General features: G+C 46.9%; 1 protein-coding gene across 5 annotated transcripts; it reads right to left on the bottom strand.

Annotated features, from left to right (window-relative positions):
- Nucleotides 1–832: 832 nt before the first annotated feature.
- Nucleotides 833–20,182, bottom strand: CIZ1 (CDKN1A interacting zinc finger protein 1). 5 transcript variants are annotated; one of them, XM_039387752.1, is made up of 16 exons: nucleotides 19,855–20,182; nucleotides 19,425–19,549; nucleotides 17,386–17,501; nucleotides 14,764–14,930; nucleotides 13,626–13,761; nucleotides 12,649–12,709; nucleotides 9,804–9,883; nucleotides 9,367–9,446; nucleotides 8,247–8,429; nucleotides 7,765–7,895; nucleotides 7,291–7,375; nucleotides 6,611–6,724; nucleotides 6,117–6,296; nucleotides 5,440–5,509; nucleotides 4,234–4,355; nucleotides 833–1,560 (listed from the first exon to the last, which is right to left on the bottom strand). In XM_039387752.1, exons 2-16 carry the CDS (start codon nucleotides 19,520–19,522, stop codon nucleotides 976–978), a joined length of 2,208 nt encoding a protein of 735 aa, XP_039243686.1. In that variant the 5' UTR covers nucleotides 19,523–19,549; nucleotides 19,855–20,182; the 3' UTR covers nucleotides 833–975. The 5 variants fall into 5 exon arrangements, with proteins under 5 accessions (XP_039243686.1, XP_027585770.1, XP_039243682.1 ...); XM_027729969.2 differs by lacking the exon at nucleotides 19,855–20,182 and having other exon boundaries at nucleotides 833–1,265; nucleotides 1,350–1,560; nucleotides 19,425–19,739; XM_027729972.2 differs by lacking the exon at nucleotides 19,855–20,182 and having other exon boundaries at nucleotides 835–1,265; nucleotides 1,361–1,560; nucleotides 19,425–19,739.
- Nucleotides 20,183–20,928: the final 746 nt, after the last annotated feature.

Here is a 20,928-nt window from a genome sequence, read left to right as displayed (position 1 = left end):
AGGGAGGCCCTAGGCCAGCTCCTGCCTTGAAACTACAACTTGTCCTTTAGTCACATTAACTGTGATGTACCAAATATTGGCACATGGTCCCAGACCACTGGTTGCTTCCACTCCCTGCCAAGCAGATAAGACAAGCTACCAGGGTGATGTTTTTGCTGTTATTACTGGGAGCTGCCCAGCTTCTCCGGCTGTTGTTCCAGACTCCAGGGTGGAGAGAGGCAGAGCAGCCTGGTTAGTTCCCAGCACAGCATCAGCTACAGAGAGCAGAGACAGGGGCCTGCCTGCCCTGGGATGTGAGCAGAGCGTTCCCTGGACATTCTGACAAGGCATGAGCCATCTGGTCTAACTTGTGATCTTGTCAGGATGGCCTGGAGCCAGCACTTTGAAGCAAGTCTTACTGTTCTACTTATGTAAAGTTAAAGGAGTTTTTTTTGAAAGTTAAAGAGGTTATTTATAAGAAATTGTTTTATTAAAATCAGTTTGAAACAAAATATGTTCCTGAGAGTCTCCACTATGAGAACAGACTAGATTAGGCCTTGTAGTACTAACAAAGGACCAAGGTGCACATTGTTGCCTAGCTTAGGACACAGTGCTTGTCCAAGAGTGTGTGTCTTAGAAAGGAAACTGTTCTGAGAAGCAAAACTGAGCATACAGCCTCCCAAGAGAGAAACTTCTCTGCTTGGAAAGGAAATGAGAGGGACTACAAAGAATTCTTAAGTCTGCATCCATCTACTCCATGAACTTTGTCCCCTTTCAGGTTCAACAGTCCAAGCCTCAGTCTTTCCACATAATTGCTGTATCCCAACTGTACAAGTAATAACCAACACCATCCTGTATTAGACACGCTAAAGCCAGGCTTATTTATTCTTAAAATAAAAACAGCAGTAAAGTTGAAGGTTTTGCTCTATTAAAAGACTCAGAAAATAAACATTTCCAGCAAATATCATATGTAAAGGGCTCTCCTTTAAGGCCACTCTATCTGGGTTTGCGCCTAGAAGAGCGTCTGCACCCAGAGGTGAGACCGGCTGTCTCACCTTTGGCGAGGGAGGAAGGCTCTGCCTCCTGGCCTGCATCTGCTGCCTCATTCTGTCCTAACCCTCCTCCACTCCCTGGATCCTGGTGGTCATCTGTGCCTTCTTTTTGCCTGGCTGCGTTGGCTTCCTCCTCGTGTCCCAACAGCTCCCCTGTGGCGCGGCTCTCCTCGGGGAACACGCAGGCAGCACTAGTGGCAGTGGACTTGCTCTCTTCCTGTAGATTTTCTTCTTCTACAACCATGATACCACACACATGGTCAGTCACACTGGCCAGGCTCTGGCCCTCTGCCCCAGAGGTGGCCAGCTCACCCTTACCCTCCAGAGACCTTGGAGTTTGTTCTTGCAGGGCTGACGGCTCTGTACCCTCCTTGTCTATCCCACGATCATCATTCATCTTCTTGCTGGTATGTGCTGTTGTAGCAAGAGGCTGTTTTGGATCATCCAGCAATTGGGAGCTGGAGCCCTGGGAATGCAAAGGAGCCTCGGGGTAGGCAGTTGTGGCACGATGCCTCGCTGCCTTGTATCTCTGCAAATACAAACAAACCAACGTGAGAGGGAAGCCCAGCTCAGCTCCTGTCACTGCAGCAAAGCAGCAGCTGGTCCAGGAACACCTGTACAAAAACAGTGGTGAGTGGCAGGGGCACGACTGGTCTCAGCAGCTCCTGGCCTGGCTGCTGAGGCTTTCAACAGAGAAAGGTCAGCTCCTGTGAGGAAAAGTGGTGATATTAAAAACTGAAGTCCTTCTCACATTACTTAATGCTGAGCGAGTGCATGGCAGACTTGTGGCTCCCGAGACAAAAATCATGTTCTGGCAACTGTTAATCTCAGTCAGACTCGGGACTTTGTAGATGTAACAGAGCAAGTGACAGCTCCTGCTTCAGCTACTGCCAGGACACGTACCCTGGGCACATGAGGCTCTGCACCACCCTCAGCTACAGGTGAGATTTAATGTTTATCAGCCAAAGCAAGACTTAAGTTGAAAGCTTAATATTTCTTCACTCTGTTGATACAATCTGCACAGTCGGTGGAACTGTTGACAGGAAGACTAAGATATCAAGAATATCTTGTTACAAGGCACTGAGGTTTTCCACAGAATAAAGGTAACATATCATCAATAAAATTACTTATTTGCACTCGCTATCATGATGAACCAGTAGAGGTCTGTAAAGAGATTAAAATGGCTACTAGCCATGTTCTAGACCAGATTTCAGGAAAACAGCCACTCTCTCTAGCTAACACACAGCAGGAACCTGGTCTTCAACATCCAGAGCGTGAGCTAAAGGAACAAACCAAAGCTCCCTCTTTTCCACAGCAGTTCCCTCCACAATCAACTCCCTTTCAGCTGTCTCCTAAAGGGCTCCTTGAACTGGCACAGGCCATTACACCTGACAGTTTAAGGAAACAATTTTGAGCCAAATGGCTTTTACCAGTCTGCAATGTGGAATTACAGCCCATCAGACAGGCAGCTTTACGCTGTAATTCAGTTTATCACTGCAGGCTTGTTCTTTCTCTGCCCTCAAACGGTGGGAAATGCACAATATCCTATTGCATTGGGACTAGATCAGTTGAGTCAATGTTGTACCCAACCTAAAGCAGGTACAAGCATGCAAATTCGTGTTCAGTGATGCTGTGAACTGCCCCAGCAGCAGACAATTCTTTGCTTTGAAACCTTCTGCTGAGCTACTCTGCTGAGAATACTCCAATATACAACAGTGACAAAGATTTAACTCAGACTGTGGCAACTCTGAGGCACCCAGGCAGCCAAGAACAATAGTTATCTGGTTGCAGGTATTTAAGGTTAAACTCTTCTCATAAAAAAATCCCTCCAGGTAACTCTGGCATCCATTTGAAGAGCATCTGATTTCAGCTCTAAGTGGGCCAAAAGAGTGACATAAGTGACTGCTGCTGCAGTTTCGCTCTAAGCTGATCTAAAACAAGCCAGGAAAACTTCAAGACTGATTCCTTCACTCCTGAAATGACTAGCTGCAGGAGTGGGAGAGGATGAGCAACCATGAAGGAACAGCTGTGGTCTCCTGCCATCCCAAATTCACTGCTCTAAGTGCTGGCTTCTGCAGCACCCCACCTCTTGCTGGAGGCAGTGAGGGCTGACTAGGAATAGTTTCTTCTGTCTGAAGACTACAAGAAAAACATGAATTTTTGGGGGTTCAGGAATGGGTGTGTGTGTTTGGGTTTTTCTTAGGCACTATTTAATAAGCTTGTAGGAAAAACCAGCAGCTTTTGGGAGCAGAGTGTGGGTGCAGGCAGAGGACAAAGCTGGTGTGAGAGCCTCCCTCCTTGCCAAGGTCAGCAAATACTGCTCTCCCACACAGGCAGGGCCCAGGCAGTGGTCACAGGAGAGGGCAGAGACTGTGCAAGCCCTGTGTACCCTCCACAAGGTACTAATCCAGGCCCCTCACCCCCTGGCAAGTCAACAAGGACAGAACGATGGAGGCAGATTCCAGGCCAGCCCAGTAGGAAAAGCTTTAGATACAAAAGCAGCAAGGGGCAATAGGGCTTCTTTAGGTGGAGCCAGAAAAGCAAAGGAACAGCATCAGTTGGCAGAGCTTTGTGCTAAGGAGTTTCTAGGAAAGGGTAGCAGACAGACAGACAGACAGACAGACTTCCTCTTGCAGGCTGACCCTGGGGACAAACAGACTCCCACAGCGTGTAGATTCCATCACATAGAGTCTGTAATGTTAAATTTCCAGACTTCTAAAGCTGAGTATCTGATTTTACCAGGCCTCTTCATGGATGAATCACACCCACAATTTTGGCTAAAGGAGCTGTTCCTGCAGTACCACAGGAGAAGATGCACCAGCTTTCTTTACAAGGAACAGCCTCTGTCCTTTGTTCTTACCCACCTTGACCCATCTGTCTCTGGTCTAACAGAAGAGGCCTAGACTGAACAACAGACTCCACAGGTTCAGCAAACAGAGCAGACACTCTGAGGAAGATTCCCAGCCAGAAACGGAAAACAAGATGACAGCAGCAGTAGCTGGGAAGCAGGACTGGACTGGTTTTAGATCTACAGGGGTGATGGGAGACACACACAGAGCACACCAGGAGAGAACTACGGCACAGTGGACACCAAGGATGATGGAAATGAGCTGGAGACAGGACAGCTAACGTGGTGGATTCGCTGGAGAGACACGCACGGGGGTAACAAATGCCAGGCCATGCAATCGCCAAAGGGTCTGACCTGAAAGTTCTCAAAATGCATCAGGGACTTGCAGTGTGCGAGCCGGGCAGCGGAGTCGCTATGGTAGAATTTGTGACACAGCCTGCAGAGGTAACCTGCGACGGGGACCAGAAAATCCAGGCCTGCGAAACGGGAGGGGAAGGGAAATCACAGATCACATTGAATGGAACTCAAATAATGAAAGCATGTTAAAAGGGCAAGGGGAGTGGGGGTAGAAAAGGAAAAGTGGAAAGCTTTGCTTCTGTTAATCGGGGATTTGCAAGATGACTTGCTGAATATCTCTTCTTACCATGGAATGGCTGTGGTTGATATTCAGAGAGAAATCTGGCTGCCAGAGCAAAGAAACTACACAGAGCGTTAAGGGGGGAAAAAGGGAGAAAAGAATACAATGGAAAACTACAGAGAACATGTGATCCAATGTAATGGGATCAAACCAAGCAGAAGACAGCAGGCACGCAAGAGGAACACGCAGAGAACATTCACAGCATGAATCATTATTCCATCTGCCACACGATAGTGGAAGGTTACAGCGATATGGGAGATTGGTGTAAACAGAGCTCTCCTTGGGCACAAACCAGCCTCTGCAGAGCTGCCCTCCTCACAACACCAGCGAGGTCAGAGGTTTGAAGTCAGTCACTTACAAGGCTGGGGACCAGACACAGCCATCTGGAGGCACCACTGCCCACCAGGGCAGCAGCGCCGCTGAGGAACTGCTGGGTGCAGCGTGGGGGGTCTGAAGCAGAGGAAACATGCACAGTTTGGGCTCTAGCAGAGAGTTTGATACTGTCAGTGCTGCTCAGTATCTCTGTGCAAGCTGCATTTCTGCTGGAAAGCATTCCAATCGATATGCTTTCCGACTCCATCTTTCCAGAGCATCCCTCATTTGCTACCTACTTTCTTCAGTACTCCTGCCCTACTTGTTCCATGTCCTACCTTAGAAAAGTATCTGGCTCTCATCCTTTCTTCTTCAAAGCAAAAGGCAGCTGACAAACATCAATCACATCCTTATGTTTTATCACACAATAATAAAGCAACATTTGGTCTCTTCTCCAGGCAGCAGTGACCTGCACCAGTCCAGTGCAGCTGCTGGAGCACCACGGCCCAAGAAGTCATTATATCAGTAGGTAGAGACCATCCTCTCTTACAGAAACAGCATGTGGCCAGAGAAGGCTCTGTGGGCCTTTGTGCTTAACTCTGCTTGCTTACCATAGGCTGTGTCTGGACAATACTTCTCACTTCCTTCGTAATCCTCCAAAGACACTTCCTTCAGCCCAGTCTGGAAACCAAAAGAACATTAGTGCCTACTGTATCTGTGGCAATTCCATTCCTGGGCTCTTGCATTTTTCTGGTAAGCTCAGGAGCAAAACAAGAGGATTAGCATACCAGAGACAGAGTTGCACAGCACCTGGTCAGGGCCAGATGCAAACCCCAATGTCAGCAAGCCACTTCACTACTAGGGTTAAAAATCAGCCCTTGCACTCCAAGCCTGAAGTAGCTTAGCCATGTCCCTCCTTCTTGGTAACTGGGACAATATTTATTGAGATAAAGCTCCACATATATGTTTGCTTATTCAAACAGACCATGTCAACGTCTGCTTGTGCTCCTCAGCAACAAGGTAATGTTTGAAGACAGCAGCAAGAGCTGCTGAAGACAGCAGCAGGAGCACAGCAGAAGCCCCTCCTGCATCCCACACATAGTGTCTGATTCTCTTTTGCATCATTCTGTGCTCTGGAAGAACCCTAGAGCCCTCACTCTCCTGCTGTAGAGTGCAAAGTTGACCAGACTTTTGAAAGCCTGAGCTCAAACAGCCAAGACCAACTAAGTCACAGGATCCCACAGCAGATTCTCAGATAGGTCATTCCTTCTCCTTTTGCATGGCTTACCTGCTTGGCAGCAGCATCCTCGTTCTCCATCAGTACTACATCAGGGTCTTCCTCCTCACCAGCTCCCCCTTCCTCCTCCTCCTCTTCCTCATCATCATCTTCAAAACAGCCAACAGCATCCACAGTGATCAACTCCTCTGAATCTTCTGGGCTGCCCAACTCCTTCTCTCCCAGCCTCACCTGTCAGGTATGGAAAAGAAAGATAAGATCAACTTTGCACTTGCCATTTAACCAAGGAAGAACTCAGACCCTGGACTGATTGCATTTGATGAGCAGAAGGGACTGCAAGAGGGGCACAAAGCTATCTCGCTTCAAGACACATCTAACTCCTTGTCCCTTTTTCACTCAGTTTCTTTTAAGCTCTAACAACTGAAGTCCAGCAAAAGATGAAAATTAAAACAGGGCTGGAAGAACTGCACATCTTCCTTTCAGCCCTGCAGTAGTGAGGGGAGCAGCCCCCAGACCTGCACAGCTCTCCACCCAGGCAGTGTTACCTCTTTGGCTTTCTGTTTGTGCTCAGGGGACTTCATGTGCTCCACGAACTTGCGAGGGGTCTTGAAGTGGCGGCTGCAGACAGTGCAGAAAGGACGAAGCGAGCGTTTGGCCAGCTGAGGAAAGAGGGACAGTTCCATAAGTCGAGAGGCACTACTTTGGAGGAATGCAGGTGAATTTTGAGTGAAACAAAGTTAGCCCTGCATCTAAACCAGGGAGACCACAAAGAGAATAGTGTTTTCAGCAGAAAGGACTCCCTAAGTCTTATGCACCAAAAAGACGGAACACATGCAGAGCAAAACTAAGTGCGTCTTACAATTTCTCCCCTAGAAGCCAATAAATATGCTGACATGCCTAAATTTTAGCTTGAAAAGGCTGCTCACTATTTAATAGACTAGGTATGATAAACCATATTTATTGAGAAAAGTCAATTACACACTAGAGGTGCTTCAGGCCACACTGACACATCGTGACAACTGGAGGCTCCAGCGCTGCCAGTGATCAGAGGTAGGAGATAACACAACAGTGCCTTTAGGGAGGATGTTACTGGCAGAACTTTATGTGCAACCCTACACCCCAATCACTTTTTCTTTGCTGCTTGGGAAGCAGGAGCTACTAGACACTTCCACTCCATCCCCACAAAAGGTCAGTGCAAAGATGAAACCCAGGCTGTGGCTGTTACCTTGTGTTCCTGGGTCCTGCGATGTTTGATGAGATCCCCTGTGAAGTGCACCTGGCACGTGTTACACCACCGCTGCTGGCTCTCTCTGAAGTGACAACAGATATAGCTCTAAGTCACACCTTTTTTACATTCTCCATGGAATACTGCAGTTTGCAATCTGTCCTTGGCATTGTTTTCCCCACCATTCCTGTCTTTACGGCCCCCGATTTATCTTCTCCCCTTCCCACACATTTATAGGTTGCTTTAGCTTGTGCTGACAGAAATGCATCAGATAAAAAAGTCTCCAACCTGATCTACTGTATTAAAAACTACACAGGTCAAAGTCAACTCTGGTATCCTTCAGCCTGAAGGAGTTAGCCCTGAAAGCACAGGGATTTCATACCTTACCTAGAACTCAGGGGCAAACTGGTGCTGTGAGGGATTTTAGAACCCATGTAGGGCCACCAGAGTTTTCTGGTGCAGACCAACACTTACCCATCTTTTTCTGCTAGCACCTTCTGCTGCTTCACCATGGGCAGTAGTGAAACAAAACAAACATTGCTCATATGCTGAATCTCCCCAAGTCGCTGCTGGTGCTGAATTCCAGCCATGTGGGACTGGAAATTCTGAAAGAGAAGTTAGGAGAAAAATCCATTTAAATGTATTCAAAATACAGAAAATAATGGGTATGAGCTATGCTTTCCTTTCTTTTGACTGCTGTTTAACAATGAAATAGCATAAAAGCTTAAGAGCATGGTTGCCTGTGGATCCACCCACATTCTCTCTCTAGCAGGTTGCTTGCCAGCTCTCAGGAGAGGTTTATTTTATCTGCATGCTTGTCATCATTTTTTATGCTCCTTGTTCCTGAAGCATGAGCCCTTGCTAACAAGTCTCCTGCTGCACCTCCCCACGGCAGCCAGCCATCTAATTCCCATCTCCTGACCACCCAGATCCCTGTCAGATCTATGCATTTTTACCTGCTGACTGCAGCAGTTGGTCTTGCAGATGTAACAGTAGAATTTAAGGACCGATTCGGGGTTGGGATCAGCTGTGCCCACCTCACAGGCCCAGTGCCCTGGTTTCAGAGCTGTTGTACTGATAGCTCTGCTCTCACTGCTCTGCTGAATAGTCACCTTCAGTGAACCTCCAGAGCTCAACACCTGCCAAAAGAAGGAGTCAAGATCAAGTCCAATTTCTCAGCAGAAGACATTAAAAGTTACACCTGCTTTTTGTATGTCACCTAAGCTCTCTACGCTTTAGGAAAATGCATTTAAGCTTGAACCCACACGGGGCTGATCAGAAGGACTCTCATGCACACTCCTCCTCCTAAAGCTACCAGATCAGCGATCCCTGTGTCACAGCACCAGGACCATTAGCACAGATGGCTGTTTCTGCAGCCTCTGAAGTCACTGTACGACCCAGTCTCTGGGGACTGGAGCTACAAACAATTCTTGGTAAGGGACATAATCAGCTCATGTTTCTCCACTGCAAAACTAAAGGCAACTCAGGCCAAGACCTGATGGAGTCAGGAACTCAGACATGGGCAGGATGATACATTTGATCACATCATCAAACATTCCCAATTATGGAAGTCTGATTCACACCTGAGGTTAAATCTTTGTCTGCTCACAGATTTACACAGGATAAGGTCCTGGTTTAACATCCAGCACGTGGGCCACATATTTCATGCAAAGGCTCTCAAGTTGCATCTTTAACACCATCACCCGAATTTTTTTACACCTGCTCTTCAGCAACATGGAAGATGTATTTAGCTACGGCCCTCCATACATATATTTTAAAGTAACTCTTTCAACTTCCCATTTTTCCAGATGAATACTGAAATGTTAATGAGCCTCCCATCCACGGCCAGCAGTAGGTGAGGAACAGGCCGGCAGAGGTACAAAAGCAGCAAGTCAGAGCAGACTGCGCACTAATTGCAGACATATTATGCCTTATTGCCAGGGACAACAGCTTACAGCAGGAGACAGAGCTCCAGACGTGGGTGCCAGCTGGTTCCCAGTGGCAACGGGCTTCTCCAGGATGGAGGGGGAGGTTGTATGTTCTGCACCACCCCTGTGCAGAGCGGTGTCTGCTCACCTCAGGAGCCTTCGGTTCCTCGGAGAATTTCCTCTCTCTAGAGAGTTCTTCAGCTGTGTACTCCTTTGCACTGTCTGCACCTAAGAAGGGAGAGTCCTTTTAGCTGCCTTAAATCAAAGCAGCAATGGTAGAAAAAACAAAGCAGCAGGTGAGTGAAGTCAGGGAGCTTTCCTCACAGTGCTGCTGGCCATCAGCCAGTTCACAAACCTTTCTCCAAAGAAATCCCTTATTCCGGAGGGAAATTTCCCATCATTTGCATTTGGTAGGTAACATATTTTGAGGGACTAGATTTGGATTTGGTTTCTAGATTTTATCCTCCTTTCCCCATCCTGTATGACTGGAGGAGGGACATTTCTCGTGTCAGAGAAACGGAGCTACAGAGGCAGTTCCAGCAAGGAGTGCCCTAAAAGTGCAAAGGACAGGGTTCAGCAACTCACCATCAGCTTGGACATGGGCGCTTGAGATTCCTGCTTTCTTGCTGTCTGTGGCATCCTCCAACGCAGACTCCTCGGTCACACTTCAAGGATATCAAGAAAATAACCTTATTTGTCATGTTACAGACAAGAGATTCAGGAGGCACACCAAGGCACAGGCTGGGTCTAAGCTACCACACTCTCCACGAAACCCCCAAATCAATAAGCTACTGGAAGTGGTATTTCAGGCAAGAACTTGGCAGAAATAAATAAAAACAACGAAGAGTGGGTGTTCTAGAACAGATTCAGAAACAGCAGCCAAATAATCTGGACAAGAAGATTACGACTGATTTTTTGGTTAACAGCCCTCTCCTGCAAGAAGCCTGCAGGGAAATAAGTTCATACAAGAAATATTCTTAATGAGAGCTTTGAGAGCTCAGTCCTGTCATGACTGGTGACCTGGACCGTGCTCCTGGCTGCTCTGTGCATGACAGAACAGAACTGAAGGAGTTCTCCATGGTGCCTTACAGGGATTTCACCATAACTGCCTGCTCTATTCATACCAGTCATGTTTCATTCCAGAGTCCCTACAGTTCTGTTTGTGGGGGAAGCAAAAACTGTACAAGATGCAAATCAAAAGGACCTTGCTTTGTTTTATTTGGTATTGGTGATCTGCTAAGGAGAAAAAAAGCTCCCGAGGGGACTGCTGACAATAAATGTTTGACTTCCAGAGGGCATGAAGTGTACTTTGCAGTCTCTTTCTCCTTCCCCCATTTTTCCATCAGGACTAACACTTTTCACCGTGGCTTGACTATCTGCTCTGAGGGCGGCTCGAATTCCCACCTGCTGGTGTCCTTCTGCCAACAGGGAGCAGCACCTTCTGCACAAGCAAGAGGCAGGTACCGCATCCCGTTATCCAAACACACCCTCCCCCCCGGCATAATTTATCAGATTGATACGTGATAATGTAACTGGGTTACACGGCTATAAATATGCAGCAGGGTTGGGGCAGTGCAAACACGAATCCAACAGGAGTGGCTGGCATTAACATTATTTGTCAAGTGCTGCCAGCAGGCTCAACACTAACTGTACCACACGCAGATGGTGCCAGCACTCAGGGCGAGGGTTTGCAGCCTGAACTGCAAATCTAAGGAGCAATCTAAGGGAGCAAAAGCCACCACGAGCGTGATCTAAGGAGGAAATGGTATTCTATGGATACTTGTCATGCCATGCTAGAAGTGGGTGTTCAAGGAGGGTTTGAAGATGACGAGTGCTTTCTGCACTGGAATGAGGATGTTGTTCCAGGTATACAGATGGTACATAGGAGCAAAGGCAGAAGTGGGAAAAACCTGAAATGAAGAAGGAGGCTGGTATTCCTGGCTAAAGGGAAATGGAACAATGAAGCACAAAACAAGTTTATGACACGGATGGGGAGAATGCCCTTGTCATCTGTGAAGGGCAGTATGAGAACAGTAAACTATTTTTTTCGGAGATCCATCATCTGTTCATTGGAAGTTAAAAGAAACACTTAAAAAAAAAAAAGCTAAGGAATGATCTATTCTAGGTAAATACCAGTCATAATATATGCATCAAATCTGGCAGTCCCTAACTGCTGCTTAGGAAAGGATTTTCCTAATAGCAGGCTTGCTGCAGTGAGAGCTGTCATTCCTCAGACTTGATTCTTCTTTTTTCAGTGCATGTAACAGGACTTTGATTAATACCCTGCTAAATATTAATGTAATTAAAATTAAATTAGCTTTGGCAAACAGATTAACAAAGCACACACTCAAATGTATTCGACCTAGCTTTAATTGAATTTATTCACTTTCTTGCTAATCAGAGTCCATAATTCACGGTGGTCCCTGCACACACAATATTTATCACTCTTTAATGTTTTACTTTGATGTTTGGATATTACCTTGATCATGTAATCCTGGAATATTCTCCCCAAAGCTATCCATTAATCTCTAATCTACAGATGGGAAACAGCGAGGTGAAGGAACTTGTCCAAAAGCAGGCGGTGAATTGCTAACAGGGAAGATAAGAGGACCCAGGAGTCCTGACTCATCGTCGTTAACATATGTTGGAGAATTCTCAAATCAATGCCTCCAGAAATCTGTATTCACTCCCTCCTCTTCTCCCTCCGCACCAGCTAAGGGTGACAGTTCTGGGAGAGGAGCAGCCCGGTGCAGATGGCACATCCCACTAGATGGCAATGCAGCCCTGTCTGTCCTTCCTGCACCCTTGGGATGCAGGGAGTGCCGGGATGGGCCTGCCATGGCCAGCGTGCCGCCTGCTGCACATCCCTGGGGGATAATAGGATTGCCTTTGTCTATTTTTACCCAACAGACAGAGGTACTGGGAAGACAATCTTTGCAGAAGGGATACAGAACTCAGCACTCATGGATACAGGCTTGGATACTAGGGAGTATTGATTCCCTTTATCATTCCTCAAAATAAACTACCCTCTCCTACACCTACTGTAACCTAACATATTCCAAAGCTTTCTCTCTCTGCTCATTTTGATTTTTGACATTTAAGGAAGAAAATTAAAGAAATATACCAGAATAGAAAAGAACATCTCTGCTTCTTACAAGGATCCTGGCAGGAGAACACACGAGCAAACTCTGCTTTGTTGCACATTTAGATGAGCTGCATCTCTGATTTTTCATTCCCATAGTTGGGTCACCTCTTGCAGAGACCTTACAAGACTCAGCAAGCATCACGAGATTTTCTGAATTGTTCACAAGCATCTGAAATACCTCTCATATGCTAGACATCAGTCCAGTCCAGCCCTAATTATCAAAAAATAAAATCAGACAATAATTCTAAGCTCAGGAACTACCTCAATACCCCATTCAATAAATACCTCTTCAGTCTTTTTGCTGCAGGCTCAGTGTTCAACACAGACTCTGTTGGAGTTCTTGGCTCTGCAGGAACACAGAAGGAGATGTCCTTAGCAAAGCAGACCATGCCACCTTGAGCACGTTCCATAACTGAATGGCAAATGCCATAAGGCTCTGTTAGAGCAAATAATTCTAAACACTTGCTTATTCTGAATTTGAGAATTGCACTGACAAGGTTAGATAATGACCTCAGATATTTAATTGCAATGTCACTGTATGAGGTGTTGTCAAAAAAAAGAAATCTATGTTTATGTCCACTAAGTGGCTCTCAGTCCTGTACATATATAAGTGACAAGAGCCCTGATCATGGGAACATTAATACAAGCCAAGGTGGCACATCTACCTGACAGCAACCACTTAATCAGGTTGTTTTCACCACTGCATATACACTGGTCACCACCTCATCATATGCCTGCAGTTTTAGATTGGGCACTCTCCAGTCATTAAAGACATTCCCACATCTGTTTCGTATCCGACATTTAAGACATTCAGTGCCAGCAGTTTCTGTTCTGACAACTGGAGCACAAGGACTCTTTCAACTCATCTTTTCCTCAGCATGCTGGTTGCAACTGGTTCTGCTTTATGTGTTTGGCTGCATGAGATGTTGAGTTCAGCATGGGTAAGGCAACGTGGAAGCTCTAATTTCAAACCAGTTTTCTTTTTTTCCCCCCATCTTAAATGGGGTTTGCTGTCAAAGTGACTTCTGAGAGGCTTCCATGCAAGAGAGATGAAGCAGGCTCATAAAAAAATCAAAAATATCCAGGTAAAAGTGGTACATGAAGCACATAGCAGAGGGCTATCACAGGCAGTTTAAGTATTTACAATTAGAAAGAAATCTAGCTGACTAAGCATAAAATCATCTCTGGCCTTTGCTGCAGGACTAGTCAAGAGAAGTTTCTAATAATTGTAAGCATTTATTTTACTACGGGCTCCTCCTTACCTGTGGATGGTGAGGAATTGTTCTGCTCTGACCCTGCTTGCATTCCCTCTGGGATTTCCATTTTCTCATCACCTTGTGTCTGAGACGAAGAACCAGGATCCAGTTCCCGCTTCCTGTCAGGGACCCTCTGGAAGTCCTGCAATGGACAGAGAGTCACTGCCAGCTCTTGGTCCTTAACACACCCTCTCTAAGGCACCAGAGTTTTACTGTGGAGCAGGAACAGGAATTTCCAATATGTGGAAATGGAAAGGAATAGATGGTTTACAAAGGACTGCCCTGTTTCAGACAAGTTTACATGGTCAAACAGAGCAAGGCACTTCAGCTCCACAGGCAGCCCAGGACATCTCCCCAGTGCCTTAAGCAGCTGCTGTAGGAGATACAGCTGCTTGTAAAGAGTAGGATCATGTTAGAGGGACTCTGGCAAGAGGTGCAGGGGAAGGGAAAATAATAATCCAAAACAATCCCTCTTCTTTTGACCCTGGAGAAAGGACAGTCCAAGAATGGAAGTGCACCTTATCCACCACATCTTTTTGACAGGATGGGGTGAAATATGCAAAAGCTAATCTAAGAGGAGGAAAGTAGCAGTTAATTAACCCAAGAACTATTTTCAGGATACAAAAGAGGTCATAATGGTGGAAAGTGAAAAAGGTTTTTATAAAACAAAAAAAATTGTAGATTTTACAAAATCCACAAGAACAAATAGGAGCCTGATCTTAAAAAGAGGGAAAACAGCCCAAAGAGGCAGAATGCCCAGGGTAGGAGCAGGTCATTTGGGAACAACAAACTGCTTTGGAAGAGCAAAGCACTCAGCCAGGATTTCTTCTGTTGTAATTACTTTGAAGCTGGTACTTCTTAAGGCTCCCTTTATATCTCAGGTTTAAACAGTTCTGCTATGAGGAATTCTCTCTCTTGGGCAAGCAGTGACAAGAAACCTTTACATCAGAAATGTAAATATGGACCACAAAAGCCTTCGAGATGGAATTACTTCTGCATTTCTGTGTCAGCAGCATGGTGCAAAACATCATTTTCTTTGTAAGGCTCTCTCCCCTCTCCTTTGTACTCCGCCTACAACAATGTCAACAGCTGCAAGTACAAAAGGAGCACAAATCTCTCCAGCAGTTGGAAACCACAAGCCCACCTTGCGAAAGGTCCGGTTCTGCCGCTGGAAGGGAAGGCTGGGGAAGCCCAGCCGAGTTGGCTTTAAGGAGACCCCCACAGGTGGTGGTCCCAGGAGGGAATGTCTTGTAGCCTGAGGGAAGAACTGCTGCAGTGCTGGCGCTGTCATGTTAAATCCACGCAGGTTTCCTACAGAGGCAAACACAGAGCGTGTCACCACCCTGAGCTGTGCAAAGGGAAAATATTCCACCTGCACAAGCAGCAAGCAGAGAGGGGAAGGGCTCCTCTGCCCTGTGCTGTGCTGGGCACTGTATGGGTGCTCTATGCTCTACCCTTTTCAGCACACACAATGATTTGATGTGATAACAACCATTACTATGGATCAGGCTATTTAATTATAATTGTCACTGCAGGCTAAGATCATTACAGCAATTATCTGATCTGAGCACACTAACGCTTGCAACAAACAAGGTCTCGTTTTGCAAAAACTCTCTGTAAAAAAAAGGAAAATTCACCCCACATTTCTGCAGCTGACAGCTCACACCATAGCATGGATCTGTTTAGCATAAGCAAGGAACAGTGTTTCATTTAAAACAACACTGGACTTCTCAAACAAGAGATCCCACAGTCCTCTCTGCCACCTGGTTGTCATGCAAGCTCAACATGTCAACCTCAACTCTGACACCCGAGACTCTGCCATTTCCAATTATAATGCTCTGCCTTCTGAACAGTTCTTTTCAGCATCCACAGGCTATTAACTAAGTCTCAACAATTTCTTACGAAGACAGCCCTTGCCATCCCCATTTCAGGAGTGAGGGAAGGGAAGGGCCCAGATGCCTCTGCTACACCCTCAGGAGCTGTCCATCATTCTGGGAACCTGGACTTCAATTGCTGTTTTTTCTCTCTCACTTCAATTAGTGAATACTCCAGCTTTTTAGCAGCTGTCAAAACAGGGCAGCAAAGTCTGGAGACAGTCACCCAAAATGTGAAAGAAACCAAGCTTTCTCTTAAAAGCCTGCAACACAATAGGAAGTAGCCCCCATGTTTATCTTCAAAAGTAATCTAATCTATTATTACTTCCCATAAACAATCCCTTACTGTAAAAGGACATAGCTATATTAAAAAAAAATCTGTAAGACAAGAAATCGTCTTCCGCTCTTGCATTGGTACCTTTGAAGAACCACACATCCATTTCAACTTGAAGTATTTATCTTTTCCTATTCCCACTGCTGAAGCCACAGGCAGCCAATGAATTATTTATGCTGATGTTTCCCAGGGACAGAAATGCTAACAGCATCAGATATTCTTACATGTAACCAAAACCTGAATAACCAAAAATATTCATATCCCTAAGTAAGGCCACGTTAAGACATTGGCAACCATATTGCATGTTACCTGTGGCTACCTGGTGTAGGTTATTGAAAGAGAAGTCACAACTCTGGCATGCAGAGGTGCAAAGAAAAGGAAAAACACTAAGACAAAGCAACAAAGTGCACTTAAAAGTGTTCATTAACATACCTTATCCTGCTCTAATTAGCCTCAGGCCCTCGGCACATTATTTAAATACAATTTCTCAGTAAAAGATTTTGCTTCATGGAAAAGGCCAGCCTGTGCTGACACCAAACATATCTGCAAGGAGTGAGGCTGACTGGAGTGGAGTCAGGCTTTCCCCTAACAACAAATATAAATACTCCAATCTTCAGAGTGTGGCTTGTCCTTTCTCACTGCCACTTTCCCTACAACCTGAGAGAGATCTGTGGAGAGCCACTGGAGTCACTAGAGAGCCCTCTCTTTAAATGGGCAAGAGAGAACAAAAGAAGAGTTAGCGACATGCAGAATAAATCTTTTGTCTTCACATCTGGGCATGATTCACAGGCAAGATAGAAATTGCAAGCATTAATCTAGACTAGGCACCTGAAAACTATCTCAGGTACTGATTTGCTGCATTGAAAAGAGCTGTCAGGTTCAGATGAGCAAAAAATAAAAACATAGCTTTATTCCTATTATCTTTACATTAGCAATGCTATTATAAAGGCATTGTTTTGAAAATACATATGGAAAAAAACAAAGAAAAATCCACTTGTGGAAACACAGTGATGGAAGAACAGTGATATTATTCACCAGAGGAATGACAGTCATTTCAGTGAATCAAAATTTCACAAGACAATTGAAACCCGAACCATTTTCCACCACAATATACTTTATTTGTTTGTACTCCACCAAGTTTGGACCAAGACAACTATCTACTGCAAACAAGGCTAGTGTATATGGAACAGATAATGAAATAAACTGCTTTAACCTTCCAACCAAGCAAGACAAACAAATAATAAAAACTTCAGTATTTTATCTAAACATATTGATGAAAAAATACTTGCTCCATCAAGTCTTAAGAAGGAAGGTACATATTTAGCATCTAACCTGATACCTTCTAATGCTATTCCCAGTTGTGAATAGTAGGGCACTGAAGAACCTCTGTGATGTGGACTACAGACAAATTTAAAGGGGGGGGAAAAAAAAAAAAGGCAACAAACGGAACTGCCAAGTGCAAGAACTGCCCTGGTTCAGCAGGAAATAGCCATGCTGTGGTCTGAGTCCACGAGGATGATTAAATAACTCCAGTAAGCGTTTCCCATAACGACAGTACCTTGCATCTGCTGCATGAGTAAGGCCCGCTGAAGCATAGGATTGGCATTGAGCAGCGATGGCTGATTTGTTGCCCGTAAGCTCAGCATCTGTTGCTGTTGCGGTGGCGGCAAACCCCTGGAAAAGAAGGCATAAATCGTAAGAACCCAATAAAAACCGCCCCCCTTCGATTCCAGGCACCTAACAACTATAAAAGAGAGGAGCAAACAGCTGAAATGCCGATATACGTGCATGAAAAGACACCGTGCAGCGGCACTGTATCCTCTTTCTTCCACTCTCCTGGAATTTCCAAGCTGACAGATTGTCTATCAAAGAATTTGAGGTCAGAGACAACTCCTTAGCACCAAGCCCACATGAAGCCTCTAAAGCAGCATAAAAAAAGCCCAGGAGCTGACTGCAGTTCTACAGAATTATGCAGCACCCGTCAGGAGAAATGAGTGATCTAGATCAGCAGCTACATTTAACAGGACAACAAAAAAGAAGTCCTAAAAACCAGGGAGTTTTCTCAGCAGCTTAAAGCACATTTTCCCAAAATCAACACCTCCCACACGGAGCCAGACAGGTCAGAACTGTCAATGGTGCCCCCTAACTGCAAGAACCAGATGGAAAAATAAAGCACGGCCTTCATATTTAAAACACGAGGAGGAAGAAGCGAGCGGAGAAGAACTCTCCAGTTCTAAGGAGGGTGGAGCAGACGTGAGAGAAAAGTCTGAAGAAACTGGCAGGCACTTATTCAAGCGATTGCAAGGTCAGGCCCACCTCTATGCACGACTGCTGACACAGCTAAATCTGTCAGGGCTGAAAAGAGGTACAAACATGGATCGAAATATCCACCCTGACAAAAAACCCCAACCCTCTTAAAAGAATTTACAGCAGCTCATCTTCACATTTGCTGCTCTAGATTGTTCCAGTCTCAGAGCTGAGATATTTATACCACAAAAATCGTACTTTTAAAGGTGCAAGATGCAGCCATGCTCTCTGGCAGCCAGCCCCTTACTAGCATTTTAAGAGCAGCTTTGTTTATTGCATAAGACATATAAAATGGTAAAAAGATTTGGAGGTTCATATTTCTAGTAAAACAGAAAAATTCCCTCATTGACCTCAGAGACAAATGCCTTATAAGAATAAAGTAATATAATAATTTCTTAAATAACAAATTAACTATATTATTAAATTCACACCCCATTGCTTTAAATTTGCAGAGCATAAGGCTTTAAAGGTAACCGTAAGTGCAAATAAATGCATTATTTCAGAGAATTTGTGTTGGTTCTAAAAATCTCAGCTCATCGGGGACAACTGCTCCTATCTAAGTTGTTTTACGTCTTGCTTTTATTTTTTTTATTTTTTTTTTTTTGGGAGAACCGTGGTTATTTTCTGGCAGATGTCATTTCTCTTTTCACAAACAAAACACGATTTTCTCCATCCCCTCCCTGCCCCACCGCGCTCAGCCACAGCCTCAGCGCCGGTGCCACTGCAGAAATAAGTTCCATCGCCTCACCCAGGCCAGCAGAGAAAGAAAACAAATAAACAGCTTAAGTTCAACAATAAAATAATAAAGTGCTCGCGTCTACCGAGGGTGGCTCTGCTGGGTTTCTGCAGGAGAAGGCGTTTTCCCCGAGCCCCGGCTGCCCTGCCCTGCCCTGCCCGCCCCGAGGGGCGACGCTCGGCCCGGAGCATCCACCCACCCACCCACCGGGCGGCTCTGCCCGGGCCACCCCGCGGGGCTCGGGGACTCCGCGGCGGGACCGCCCCGGACAGCGGGCAGGGATCCCCGGAGCGCTGAGGGGACGCGGCGGGACCCCACACGGGCCGCCGCCCGCGCTGCCTCCGTCCCTCCCACACCGCGACCCCTCGCTGCCTCCAGCCCCCCGGCTCTGCCCCGATCAGGCCCGCACCCCGCCCGCCTCCCTTTGTCGCCTTCCCCGCCGAGGGAGGGCAGCCCCGCACCCGCCCCGCCGCGGCTCCGGAGCGCAGGGAGGCGGAGGAGAGCGGTCCCCCGGGACAGGCCCCGGATCCCCGGCCTCGCGTAGCGGCGCTTACCGGCCTCCCTGCTGCGCCGGGGGGTGGTGGTGCTGCTGCTGCTGGAGGAGGTGCTGGAGCTGCAGCAGCTGCTGCTGGAACTGCTGCTGGTTGAACATGTCTGGGGAGCCCCGAGCGGGGCGAGCCTGAGACAAAACACGGGAGGGCGAGGGAGGCACCGGCTGCGGGGCTGGCGCGTATCAGCCCAGCAGCCATTGAGCAGGGGAGCCGCCGCCGCTGCCGCCCATTCATTCACTGAGCCGAGCCCCCCCTGCCGCCTCCTCCTCCTTCCCCCCGGGGTCATCGCAAGCGGCAGCCTGTGGAGGAGGTTTCCAAACCCCACCTCCCAAAACCTGCTCCCACCCTCCCCTGCCCGCGGCGGCCGCTCCCCGCGGCGGGGCCGTGCCGGGACCCGCAGCCCGTTCCCTTCGCCTCCCCGCCCCGCACTCACGGCGCAGCCCGCGGCGATCAGCGCTCCCCGCCCGCCGCCTCCATCTTCCCGCCGGGAACAAGAACCACCTGCCCGGCCCCGCTCCCCGGCCCAGCCCAGGCGGGAGGCAGCGCCTTGGGCAGGGCTGCAGGACCCGGCCGCCCCCGAGGGGCTGGGGATCGCCCCCGGAGCCCCCGCTCAGGTCGCCCCTGCCCGCAGCACCTCCATCCCTCATTCCCCGCACAGAGGCGGGAGTGAGGTCCCCTGTCCCTCGGGAGGGCTGGGAGGGGATGGACACCATCTGCCCAGGGCTGGGCAAGGAGTGGAATAAATGGCTGCAGAGGGGGAGCAGATGGCATCCAACAGCGTGGGCTTTCTGCTCTTTGTGTTTTTTAAAATAGTCCAGGGGAATCTTTGGTAACCATCTCACCAAGGAGATGGAAAAAACCCAACGCAGCCTCTGGCCATTCATTGTGGTCACATCTTGGCAAACCTGCCATGAGAACCTGGAAGAAAACAAACAGGGGCTTTTGCAATATTGCTCTGTGCTGTAGCCTGAGATGACTTTTGTAACAGGTCCATCCCTTTTTTTTTTTTTTGGCATGGGGGGGTGGTTGCAGCAAAACCTTTCCTGCAGCACCTGTTTTCCATAAGAAAATTAATTTTAAGGATGTTCAGTACACACAGCCTCTGTATGAAAATGTACTGTGACTGTCATTTCTTCTTATACTAAACCTCACAAGGGTAAAGATGTGTTTCTACTTTTTGCTATTCCAGAGAATCCATCCTGAAATAATTTACTTTATAGTCTAATTATTCATGCCAATAAAGACTACTTGATTCATGAAAGGCCTTGGAATTGATTTTTAGCTGAAAGCATTGTAAGCTGAACACAGACAGTTACTGGTGATATACAGTTAGCATTAATAATTTTCAATGCAGCAGCATATGTTGATTTTTTCCTTTGGGCCTTTTTATACCATCCTGATTTTACAATAATCAATCTGGAGATGACCATCCATATTAATCAATGATGGGCCCTGTTCATGCCCAGAGTCCTTTACCAGGTCACAGCTGTCTGCACACAGAGAAAAT

The sequence above is a fragment of the Pipra filicauda genome, unplaced genomic scaffold (assembly GCF_003945595.2).
Source record: "Pipra filicauda isolate LSUMZ 115617 unplaced genomic scaffold, ASM394559v2 scaffold121_size3267253_pilon, whole genome shotgun sequence".
NCBI classification, from domain to species: Eukaryota; Metazoa; Chordata; class Aves; order Passeriformes; family Pipridae; genus Pipra; species Pipra filicauda.
The sequence above is the reverse complement of the archived record's forward strand: the minus strand, read 5'-3'. Positions and strand labels throughout refer to the sequence as shown.